The sequence below is a fragment of the Dipodomys ordii genome, unplaced genomic scaffold (genome assembly GCF_000151885.1).
Source record: "Dipodomys ordii isolate 6190 unplaced genomic scaffold, Dord_2.0 Scaffold5, whole genome shotgun sequence".
Taxonomy (NCBI): domain Eukaryota; kingdom Metazoa; phylum Chordata; class Mammalia; order Rodentia; family Heteromyidae; genus Dipodomys; species Dipodomys ordii.
The window spans coordinates 28784257-28796485 of record NW_012267221.1 but is presented as its reverse complement, the minus strand read 5'-3'; the positions used below and the strand labels follow the sequence as shown (position 1 = coordinate 28796485).

At 36.4% G+C, this 12229-nt stretch overlaps 1 protein-coding gene across 3 annotated transcripts in view; it reads left to right on the top strand.

Annotated features, from left to right (window-relative positions):
• The window catches only part of Cwc22 (CWC22 spliceosome-associated protein), a 66093-nt gene that overhangs the window by 9755 nt on the left and 44109 nt on the right, over positions 1-12229 (top strand). For 2 of the 3 annotated variants that reach the window (XM_013029725.1, XM_013029718.1), the window contains exon 2: positions 10451-10589. In XM_013029725.1, coding sequence (XP_012885179.1) covers positions 10563-10589 — 27 coding nt within the window. In that variant the 5' untranslated portion in view covers positions 10451-10562. Of the gene's footprint in view, positions 1-9243; positions 9329-10450; positions 10590-12229 lie in introns of all 3 variants that reach the window. The other variant, XM_013029710.1, reaches the window with a different exon arrangement.

Genomic DNA, 12229 nt, shown 5'->3' with positions numbered 1-12229 from the left:
CGCCGTCCGGCCGCGGGCTCGGTGTGGGGCCGCGCTCCGCACCCGCGCGGGCCCCCTCCTCTCCGAGCGGCGTGCGCTCCGGCAGTGGATCACTAACCTCGCTGGGCCGCCCCCTTTCCGAGTTGGCTCTTTGCAGTCGAGCATCCCTGGCAGTGCTTCTCTAAGATGGCATTAGTCTGAAAGGAAAAGTATTCCCCGTGCCTAAGCCCGGGGCACCTTGCTTCCCGCCGTGTGTGCCCTGCATCCGTCATTGTTCAGAAGCCCGACCACCAACTCGCTGCAGGAGGTCGGCGACTCTCGAATCCACTCTGCAGTTTTCCTGTACTGAGTTTACTTGTTCATGGAACAGGATTATGCTAGTTCGTGTGCTTGTGTCTAGTGTATAAGACATTACATATAGTATATGTAGTATATATTACTGAGGCTAACTAGAAAAAAATCTCTTTACCTATTATTTGATCCTCAGTTCTTCACGCAAAGTGGGAAAAGAAAGATTCTGGGAAAGGCTATTTCTAGATGCAAAAAAAAATGGTTGACTTACAGTGCAGTTAACCTTTCATTTTTAAATGTTGAGAGCAGAATAGGTAATAGGCAGTCCTGGTTTTCAGACAATCAGTTAACATGACTTTCCTTCCCCTCCCCCATCTTTTTTTTTTTTTTTAAAGAAAATCTGTGCTTAGACCTGTCGGTTATGCCTAGTAGTGCAGGAGGCAATATCAGTTACTATCCTGTGAAAAAGTAGATTTAAAATTGACGTAAAAAGTTGTTTGAACCTAGAGAAGCATTACAACAGGGAGTGTCTATTAAGAGAAGAAACTTGGTTATGTTGGTGCTGGGGATCTGTTAGCTTAACGGGTCTATCTTTGGGGGACAAGTTATTTAACTACTGTAGTCTAAGGTCCTTCATCTGTAAAAATGTCAGTACTTCTATCAATGGATGCCAAAAACCCTTACCACTTAGATATGAGGAACCATGGTTCATTTAAGTACTACACAGTGCCTAAAAAAGTGTTAGCTATTTTATTTTCTGCTGCTATATAGCAGCTAATGAATACTTTTTGTTAGCATTCCTGTTGTTTGGTTCCAAGTACTGTTCTTTACTCATCTGTCAGGTCATGGCTAGCACTTCTATTAAACCATACCTCCACTCCAGGTTTTTTGCTACTTAATTGGAGATAGAGTCTCTTGAGGGCAATTCTGCCTGGACTGGCTTTGAGCTGAGTGCCTCAAATCTCTTAAGATATTAGGCATGAATTACCAGTGCCCAGCATAAATTTTAAGTTTAGAAGTTTTTAAGGGTCCTAGCTTCTGGATATATTGTTAAGAACTTCTAGGTTCTACTGTGTTCATACAAGGTCTTTCATGTTCCCTCTCACTTATGTTCAAATTTCTGTATGTACTTCTTGGCCTGATTAAAGAACAGGAATCATCCAGGCCCTTTGGTTTTTTTGTTTTGTTTTTGTTTTTTGCTTTGTCTTCATGTCACAGTACTTACACACTTGAATCTCATCTCCTGAATGACTTTTTCATGTGAATAATTCCTATTTGTCCTCCAAGACCACTTTGTGTACATTCAGGGCTTACTTAGTTGCACTTCCTCCTTTCCAGAAGTACTATTTTTATAACATTGCTATAACAATTAGACTTTTCTCCTATTTTGTAAGTGGGCATATTTACCTTTTGATGTATTGTGTATGTTGTCCGATACAGATATCATCTCATTGTACATGGTTTATATAGGCACTTGTCTTTACCAAGAAGACCATGGCTGTACTTCACTCTCTTAGCTTTATACCTCCTCATTTTCTCTGTAGTCACTTTTCAAGTCATTAATTAGTAGATCTATCAACTGATCTTCAGCTTATCTTGTTTTTTTAATCTTTTATAGATATTTTTTCAATTGTTATAACACCATAGACTTCTGTACAAATACAGTTTTATAATATGAGGAAGGAAGGAGTCATTACATGATCATGTTTATTTGAAATAAAGCAGTTAAATAGAGGTGAAGGTGATGATACAGATTTGAAATTTAAGGTTTATTTTTTTTATCATGGATATGGATATAAATTTATTCACTAGATTTAAGAAAAAGATGTGATAGCACTATTTACTCAGTGAATGAAATGCTGTGGTCACTGAGTAAAGATAATTCATGCTTTCAGGAAGCTAAGCCAGAAGCCAAGAGAAACCAAGGATGTATGGGGGAAACTAAGGTCAAGAAGAGTTGTAGGCTTGGGAGGATGTAAGTGTCAGTGCCTGAAGGTATGCCAACTGAAAGGATCCACTTAGTATTTGTTCAGTAGCAGAAGAGCTGCTACAAGTTAAGAAATTATAATTCTGTTAAAATCATATACAGACAAGTATTGTTAGCAGAGAATAGAGACAGAATTTAAAGAGGAGAGTTGGAAGGTGTGGAATAGTATTGAATGTGTCCTAATGGAATGTGTTTTTAATTTGGAAGCTTGGTTTTCCAGTGGTCAGCTTAATGTATTTAAACAATATTTTTGTCCTACATGAATAGAATACTACTTAGTAATATATAAGGACTTAATATTTTTAGATTTAATTTGGAGAAGCTTTTAAAGTCAAGATAATGACTTGGTGAGAAAAATTATTCCATCTGTCCTAAAATGAAACTAAGGTGGTATCATTAGGAGACTTCCCTAAATAGAGTCATCCCCCATTGTACGCAGCTTAAAGTAATTGGGAGAAAATTAGAGGCAGATTTGCTTCAACTAACTGAGATCAGAATTGGGTGACTGGGAGAATAGGAAATTGTCATTTGGAAAGTGCTATAGATGATAATTCCAGGTGAGATGAGAAGAAAATTAATGTGGAGGACCTTTGAGATATTCACATAGAGTTTCCAATGGCCAGTAGGACATAGAATTTGGAGCTGTGTAGAGAAGTTTGGATTGGAGTGAAAGTTTTTATGTTAGTTGAAGTTTGGGGATAGAGATGGTCTCCCAGAGATAACATGAAAAGGGGTGGGGTGGGGTCAAGGGGAAAAGGGTAGAAAAAAAGAGAAGCGGGGGAAAATGAGGACGAGAATCCAATATATAGCCTACAAAGTTTCAGAAGAATGAGGGAAGGGGTGGGTAGGGCATGGATAGGTGAGAATGTTGAAAGGGGTGACATTGATCAAGATACATTGTATTCATAAACTGCTTTGTTAAATGGAAGCTCCTTTGTACAACTACTTAAATATAATAAATTTTTTTTAAAAAGGACCAACACCACTCATTTGTTCTTTTAATGAATATGTATATACATATATACAGAGAGAGAGCACTCTAGTAATGAGCTTTGAGCAATAACAACAAAAATGCAAGAGCAAAGATTAAATCCTATGTCTGCTACAAAAAAAAGCTGGTATTAAAGGAGAAGGTAACAGAAGAAAGGAATGGAAACCTTACGAAGTCTGTGTGAAATTGAGAAGAACTTCAAGAAAAAGGGGATTCCCTGAATCAATGCTGGAGTACTGTGTAACAAAAGTGAAAAGTTGCCCCTGGATTTAGCACCAATAAGATCAAATTTTAACCTTGTTGCGTGCTGTGGAAGAATGGAAAACCAACATTGGTAAAGAGAGGTTTGGTGAGGTTAAGAATTAGAGACTTCAAAAATGGACATACCAAAATTAGTTCAGCTGTATAAAGGAGGAGAAAGTGGAAATCCTAAAAGGATTTTCTCCTATAAATGTCACTTTTTTCCCCTTTTTTGGCCTGTATCATGGTTTGAATTGACCTTGTACTCAAGAGGCTTGCTCACTCAACTGGCACTCTACCACTTGAATTAGCAATTTGCTAATCAGAGATTGACTCTCATGCTCTTTTCTTCCCAAGCTGGTTTTGAAGTATATATAATAATATCCAAGTGAATGTATTCTTTTTTGTAATATCTGATTGCTTAAATATAGGCTGGTACAGTCTCAACTTCATGATGTAGGAAATAGTAGGTAATGCTTCCAATTTGTCATAGGTAGTTTTTGGCGTAGATACTGGTATTACCTGGTGCGTTAAAATTTCTTTTATTTTTTATGCCTGAGTTTTACTCTTAAGTTGTTTTAAATTTTATGGTGCTCTGTCCTTTTACAAAGCATCAAAGACCCTCAAGTGTTTTTCTGTTTATTCCTCTCATTTAATAAAATCTAGAACTTTCTGCACAGTAGTTGAACTTGGATTTGTAATCTTTCAGTGATTATGAAACAAAGAACATAGCTGCTGTATGCAGTGCATAGGAATCAAACAACAAATGAGTAAAGGCCAATAAATCTTGGTAATTCTTGGAACCAGAACTTCTCTGAAATAATAATTGTTTTGATTTGAGAAAAGAAATGTAGTGTATGTATTATTTAGTAATCCCCCTTCAGGGTCTAGGTCACTTCTGCAATTAAATATGTTTGAGTACTTAACTCGTGTCAGTGTATATTCAATTTTTTTTTAAAACAGGCTTTATTTTGAATATTGAATAGTATCATTTTCTTCAGGCAGGGGTGGGGGAGGGTTATTAGGGCCTGGGTGCTGTTCCTGAACTCTTCTGCTCAAGGCTAGTGCTCTACCACTTTGAGCAATAGCACCACTTCCAGTTTTCTGGGTGATTTGTTGGAGATAAGCGTCTCATGGCCTTTCCTGCCTGGGCTGGCCTTGAACCGTGATCCGTAGATCTCAGCCTTCTGAGTAGGTAGGATTATAAGCGTGAACCACTGACTCTGGGCCTAGAATTTTTTTTTCTTTTAGAAAGCATTCTTATATTTAAAAATTTACCCAACTTGGCCTGCTATTGTTCTATAGACTACAGAGGTACAAACTAAAGAACTTTGCTTTGATTCCCATTTGCTTTAGTAGTTTTACAGTAGTATGCTTCAATGACTGAAGAGACCCATATAGTGGTGGAACTGTGTTGTTCTTGAAATAATCTAGAAAGCAGTGCATTTTAGCCATTAGTTGAATATTTTCTGATGGTCTGAGTTGTAGATAATTTTTGCAAGTTATTATTTCATAGATTCTTAGTGTGAAATATTTCTTAGAAATGTTTATTGGAGAATATTTTGCTATCTAATGCTTGCTGAAATAGAGAAAAATGTTTATTAAACTAGTGCTCCCAGGGCTTTATCTCCTATTGTAAAACACCTTCTTTGCTGAGGAAAACAGGTATGGTTTTGTTGAGTTGCTTACTTGTGACAAGGCAAGACATTTAATAATTCATCATAAAATCCACAAAGTGATGCTAAGAGCAGGGAGAGCTATAAATTCTAGATAAATTGCTCTCATTTCAGGGATTTCCAATTAGTCTTAAGTTACAAGCATGAACATGTTGAACTCATAATTTCCCTATAGGCATATTCTGAATAAGTCTGGACAGTGATAAGTACTTCATGCATCCTTTTTTTTTTTTTTTTGTTAGAAATGCAGTAACAGTCTACAGGGTTGCCAAGTTTACTCATGTCCTGAAATTTGGAAGTATGTGTAAAAGGTGATACTTAACTGCCAGAAATTATTTGCTGGAAAAGGTTGAAATGTAAAAAGAGAAAAATAACATCAATCAGAAAAATAAGTTTATTAAATCATTAATGCAACTTGAAATACAATACAGAAAAGTTGGTTTTAAAAAATGTGGATAGGATAGCAAAGGAAACTTTTTAAGGACAGAGGAGTGAGTAGTAAAGGAAAATGCTGCGTCTTATACAATAGAGTTAACTGATTTATTTGGTCATACTGTACTTTGTTAAACAAACTTTAGATGATGGATTAAAGTTAAATTGTTAAAAAATTGTAAAAGATGAACAAATTCAGCAGTTTCACTAGATACTATGTTGAAAATGAACTATACAACTTGTGGGTGGGGACAGGAGGGAAAAATCCCTGGAGAGAGCTAGGGAAGGGATTGACATTCAAAAAGAAATATACTCTCTCTCTTTCTTTTTTTTTTTTTTTTGCTTGGTTGTGGGGCTTGAACTCCTGGCCCTGGCACTGTCCCTGAGCCTCTTTGTGCGCAAGGCTAGTGCTGTATCACTTAAGCCATAGCACCAATTCTAGTCTTTGAGTGGTTAGTTGAAGATTAGAGTCTCATGGACTTTTCTGCCAAGGGCGGCAGTTTAGGATTAGAACATTTAAATTAAGCTGTAATATTGGATGATTGGGGGCATCAGATAAACCTGGGTTTGAATTGTAGCTCTGCCTTTTACTAGTTATAATATACTTGGACAAATCATTTGAACTTTGAGTAGTTTCGTTCTCTAGTTGAAAAATAAAAGTAAAAAAGCCAACACATCAGAAAATTTTATTAGATTGAACAAGACTAAAATGATTATAAATGTGCCTATAATTTCTCACATTTAAAACGCATTGACACAGATAGGCTCTGTAAAATATTTTGTTAGCATATATTAAGTAAAATGTTTAATTATGACTTTTCTACATATAACTTTCTTTGATATGCAGGTATTTCTGTAGCTTGCTGAAATTGATTCTTTGGCTCAGAAGTGTAGCTGAATAATACAGAAGTTCAGGTTTTTTTGTTTGTTTTTTCTTTGCCTGTACTTGAGCTTGAACTCAGCCTGGGTGCTATCCCTGAACATTTTGCTCAGTATTGAGCCACAGCTCCTCTTCTGGCTTTTTGGTGATTAATTGGAGATGTAATTCTGAGGAACTTTCCTACCTGGGCTGGCTTCAATCTATGAACCTCAGAGCTCCACCTTCTCATTACTAGAATTACAGGTGTGAGCCACACCAGCAACTGGCTCAGAAGTTCTATTTTAATTTTTTCCTTTTTTTTTTTTTTTAATTTGAGGAGCCTCCATAGTGATGTCCATAGTGATTACACAAATTGAATTCTCTTCAGCAGTGAATAATGTGCCTGTTTCCTCTCAACTCCTTTTGCCAATATTTGTTATTTTTTGTTTCTTGATGATTGCCGTTCAGACTGGGTAAGTGGAATCTTAGTGTAGTTCTGATCTTCATTTCCCTGATGGGGAAAGATGTCAAACATGTTTTCCATGTGTTTATTTCCATTGGTACTCTTCATTTGAAAAGCATTTGTATAATTACATTGTCCCTTTATTGGGACATGGCTTATTTTGTCATTTGTTGTTAGTTTTTTGACTTGTTTATTTATTTGAGGTATTAACCTCCTGTCAGATGACTCTCTAGAAGACATTTTCTTCCATTGTCTAGATTTTCTCTTCATCCTTTTAATTGTTTCTTTAGCTGTACATAAGCTTTTTAATTTAATTCAGCCCTATATTTATCAATTCTTGCTATTATTTTCTGAGCCATTGAAGTCCTTCTTAGAAAGTCATTGCCTATTAGATGTAAATAAATTCCCCTTTGTTTTCCTGTAGTAGTTTCAAAGATCTGGGTATGACATTAAGATCTTTGACCGATTTTGATTTGATTTTTGTTTCATTTTTGAACATGAACAAGCCTATATTAAAAAAAAAACAGAACCATTTGTCAAGAGGCTGTCTTTTTCTAGTATATGTTTTTGGTACCTTTGTCAAGATTCAGGTGACTGTAGCTTCATGGGCTTATCTCTGGATTGGTGTATGCATTGCTTGGTGTGTGCATCTGTTGTGCCATTAGCTCTGTCTTTTTTTTTTGGGTCCGGTTGTGGGGCCTGAACTCTGGGCCTGGGCATTGTCCCTCAGCTCTTCAGCTCAAGGCTAGCACTGTACCACTTGAGCCACAGCGCCACTTCTGGCTTTTTTCTTTTTGCTTATGTGATTCTGAGGAATCGAACTCAGGTTCTCAGGCATGCAAGGCAAGCGCTCTACCACTGAGCCACCTTCCCAGAGCGCTTGCCTTGCATGCATGAGGCCCTGGGTTCGATTCCTCAGCACCACATAAGCAGAAAAAATAAAAAAGCCGGAAGTGGCGCTGTGGCTCAAGTGGTAGAGTGCTAGCCTTGAGCTGAAGAGCTGAGGGACAATGCCCAGGCCCAGAGTTCAGGCCCCACAACCGGATCCAAAAAAAAAAAAAAAACCCAAAACAAAACATTAGCTCTGTCTTAACAACACTATGGCTCAATAGTATATTTTAAAGTCAGATATTGTGAGACCTCCAGCATTCCTCTTTCTAGTTGACCACTTAGGATCATTTATGTTTTCATATGAATTTTAGCATTGTTTTTTTCTATTTCTGTAAAGAATATCATTGAAATTTTGGTGGAAATTGCATCAAACCTATAGAATCGTTTTTGATAACATAGCTGTTTTAGTGTTCTGTTAATCCACAATCATAGTTCTTTTTGTCTTTTCTTGTCTTCTACAAATTCTTCATTGTTCAATAGTTCCCAGTATAGAGGTCTATTAATATCTTTGGTTAAGTTTGTGCCTAGGGTTTTTTTGGTTTTTGATTTCATTTTCTAATTGAGGTATTACAAATAGAATTTCTTGACTTCTTTTTCCCTTTCAGTAGATATGTTGTTGGCATATAACAAAAGCTATTGATTTTTGTATTCTGCTAAAAGTGTATTTCAGATCCAAGAATCTGATGGCATATTGAGGATCTTTTATGTGTAAGACTATACCATCTTCAAATAAGGGAAGAGGAAGAGAAAGAGAGGAAGATCAAGAGAGAGCAGGAGAGAAAGTGTGTATGTATGTGAAAGAGAAGGAATGAGTGAATTAATAGTTCTTTCCAGGATAACTTGACAGTCACAAATAAAAGATTACACTTTATATATAACTGAAATAGTAACTAATTGAAAGAAACAGGCTTTCTATAAAGAGGTTTTATATAAAATTAGTCATGGTAGTGTATCTGCAGTTGTAAAACCATAAGTGGTGGTGTTAGATTACAACAATCTTTCATTGATAATTTTGTAAAAGAACCTTGTCTGTCTGTCTGTTTATCTATCTATCTGTCTATCTATCTATGGTTCCATCACTTGATAACCATTATAATAGCAGTTTTTCTATGTCTATCCACAACAGTAACAGCAGCTGTGCATCACTTAATGGTATTGAGACTTACTATTTGTGTCTGTTGTCTAGTGAAATGAATACATATCCTTACTCTACATTTTTAGTTACACATTTGAATGATTAACTGACTTTCCATGTTCATAACTTTAAAAAGGAATTAGATCATCTAGTCTATTAACACTTTCTAGTACTCCAGTTAAAAATCCTTTTTCATAGCTAGGTGCTAGTGGCTAATGTATGATTTTTGGCCTTTTACTTGCTAGACAAGTGCTTTTCCACTGAGCCACATCACTAACCCCTCATGCCTGTGATTTTAGCTACTGAAGGGACTGAGATTCGGAGCATCAGTATTTGAAGTCAGCCAGAGCAGAGACTTCATCTTCAAAATAACCAGCAAAAAAAGTAAGACTGAAAGTGTGGTTCAAATGGTAAAACATGAGCCTACCAAGCAGGCCAGTAACCAGAGGCCTTCAGTTCAAAACCCTAGAACCTTTCCTAGTTGTATTCAGTTATTTCTATAATGAGCAGTATTTTTTCTGTATTCTTTGCCTCTCTTAAATTCTTCCATTTTTTTCTATTTCAATTTATTTTTGATAAATGGGGTTATTTAATTCCTGTAAAATGCTTGAATGGCAGTTCTGTGTAAACATTAACAATTTTGCAAAAAATGACTAAAATGTATTTAACAAAATATTTTAGAATTCAATAAATGCATAGGTTTATAGGTTTATATACTCAGTTCCCAAATGTGCATGTATATCTGAAGGTTACTGCTTTCAGTAGATTTTACATTTTAGTTTAGCTCTGTATATTTCCAGACATAGTATGTTTTTAGTCAAATACTTTTTATTACATAAACATGGTTGTTCGTTCATACTTTGTATAGAACATTGGATTTTTTTTTTTGGGGGGTCCAGTCGTGGGGCCTGAACTCTGGGCCTGGACGCTGTCCCTCAGCTCTTCATCTCAAGGCTAGCGCTCTACCACTTGAGCCATAGCACCACTTCCGGCTTTTTTCTTTTTGCTTATGTAGTGCTGAGGAATCCAACCCAGGGCCTCAGGCATGCAAGGCAAGCGCTCTACTACTGAGCCACCTTCCCAGCCCGAAACACTGGATTTTTTTTAGCTTAATGTTTCTCTTACTTGGTTATTTCCTCAGGTCTAAAAATAATAATAGTAATACTACTGCTTCATGATAAAGGTTTACATTCCTTCCACTGATAGTATTTTCAACGAAAGTGTTCTCTTTTCATATTAAGTTTTGTTCCTTTAAATCATTAGAATAAAGTTTTCTGTTTGCTCTTTTTCTTATAGAACTTTTTTAAAACTGCTGAAATAAGTGTTATGCATATTGTTTTGCAGATCTGGTTCTTACATTTTTTAAGTTATTGGTTATAACTGATTATTGATTATAAAAAATAATTTAATGTCCATTGTGATTTAATGTCCATTGTGAGGAAAAAATGTATTGATATTTCACACATTGCTTCTCAGTGTTAAAGCCTTTTTTGTTGTGTTTTGTAGGTGATGTTTGCAGGCAGAAAAAGTGAACTGTCAAGGAATTCAGTTCTCTGAGTACTTATTACTTGGACTACGTGAGGAGTTCTTGGTTTAGTGGATCAGCTGGCAACAGAAAATGAAAAGCAGTGTAGCACATATAAAGGTAAGTGTTTAAAATTATGACAGAAGATGTAGGCTAATAAGTGACAATGCATTTATATAATTAGAACATTAGAATCAGCCAATAAGATGGCATCATACCTCTTAGTGACACCATTAAATTTTAAGGTAGATACTTGGCCAGATAGGAATGAACATGTCCAAAGGGGCATGAGAGAGGATGTGTATGTTCGGTATGTGTATACACATACATGCCCACATCAATACCCACCTAAATCATGTGAATGAGCAAATGCAAAAGAAAGTAAATTAGAAATGGTGTAGGAAATTCCATGATCATTCTCTAGGAGTTTGTTTCCTAACTGTGACTTGGAAGGCAGATGTTTCCTTCCTTTGACTAGTCTGGGTTCCTGCATGTCTGTTCATTTTATGAACTTGTTGCTCCATATTTCAGATGCACATATTGGCACTATGCTATGCTGTACTTGATAGACATTTATGTATTCAACACACACATATGCCACATATGCAATTCTTAAATGTATTGTAATGACTTTTCTGTGCACTTTGAACCACAAAAATCCTTATTCTGATGGAATTTACCTATTAGAATGAGGAAACAAAAAAAATCATAAATTTGATACATAAGTAATATATGTTAGTGTTTAGTGCTAGCTTAGCTATAGTAAAAGTAATATGATCTGTAACACTGATGGAGGATAGTTTATAATAGGGAGGTGAGTGTTGGGCTTTTGGAAAGGAAGTGAGCCATTTGAGCAGAGACTGACACTAGTCAAGAGAGCTAACAGATATGTAGGGAAGAATGCTTGGGAGAAGGAACAGAGAAGCTACTGTGATTCTAGGCGTGATGTCAGAAGAGTACCAGGAAACCAGAACTGTACTCACTTTCTCAAAACTGTTCTGCTTGTACATCTAATTGATACAATGGGTCCACCTCTATCCCTATTTAAACAATTTGTTTTTTCTCTTCCCCTCCACAAATTGTACCAACTTCAAATACAGTGAAAAAATTGGTTATACCATGGGGGAGAGACATACAAAGCAACAAAGAAATCGTCTTATAAATATGTTAGAAACAATCGCAAGAAAGAAAAAAACATTTGAATCCTTATCTTGGGGTTCATTTCGCCTAACATCAACTTATCTGACCATTTCTGCTTGTCTCAGACATATACTAGTTATTGCAAACAAAGGAAACCATGGGACCTATGTTTCTTTGGACCTGGCTTACTTCAGTTAATATAATTTTTTCCAAGTCTTTCCATTTCCTAACAAATGGGACAATGTCATTTCTGATGGAGGCACAGAATTCCATTGTGTATATATACCACATTTTCTTGATCTGTTCATCTACTGAGGGGCACCTGGATTGGTTCCACATCTTAGCTATGGTAAATAATGCTGCAATAAACATAGTGGTGCTGGTAGCTTTAGTATGGTCTTGTTTGTGATCAATTGGGTAAATGCCCAAAAGTGGGATTGCTGGGTCATAGGGGTTCTATGTGGAGTCTTTTGAGGAATCTCCATACTGCTTTCCAAAGTGGTTGAACAAGTTTACACTCCCACCAACAATGCAGTAAGGTTCCCATCTGGCTACATCCCCTCCAGCATCTGTTATTATTAGAATTCTTGATTATAGCCATTCTAACTGGGGTGAGGTGG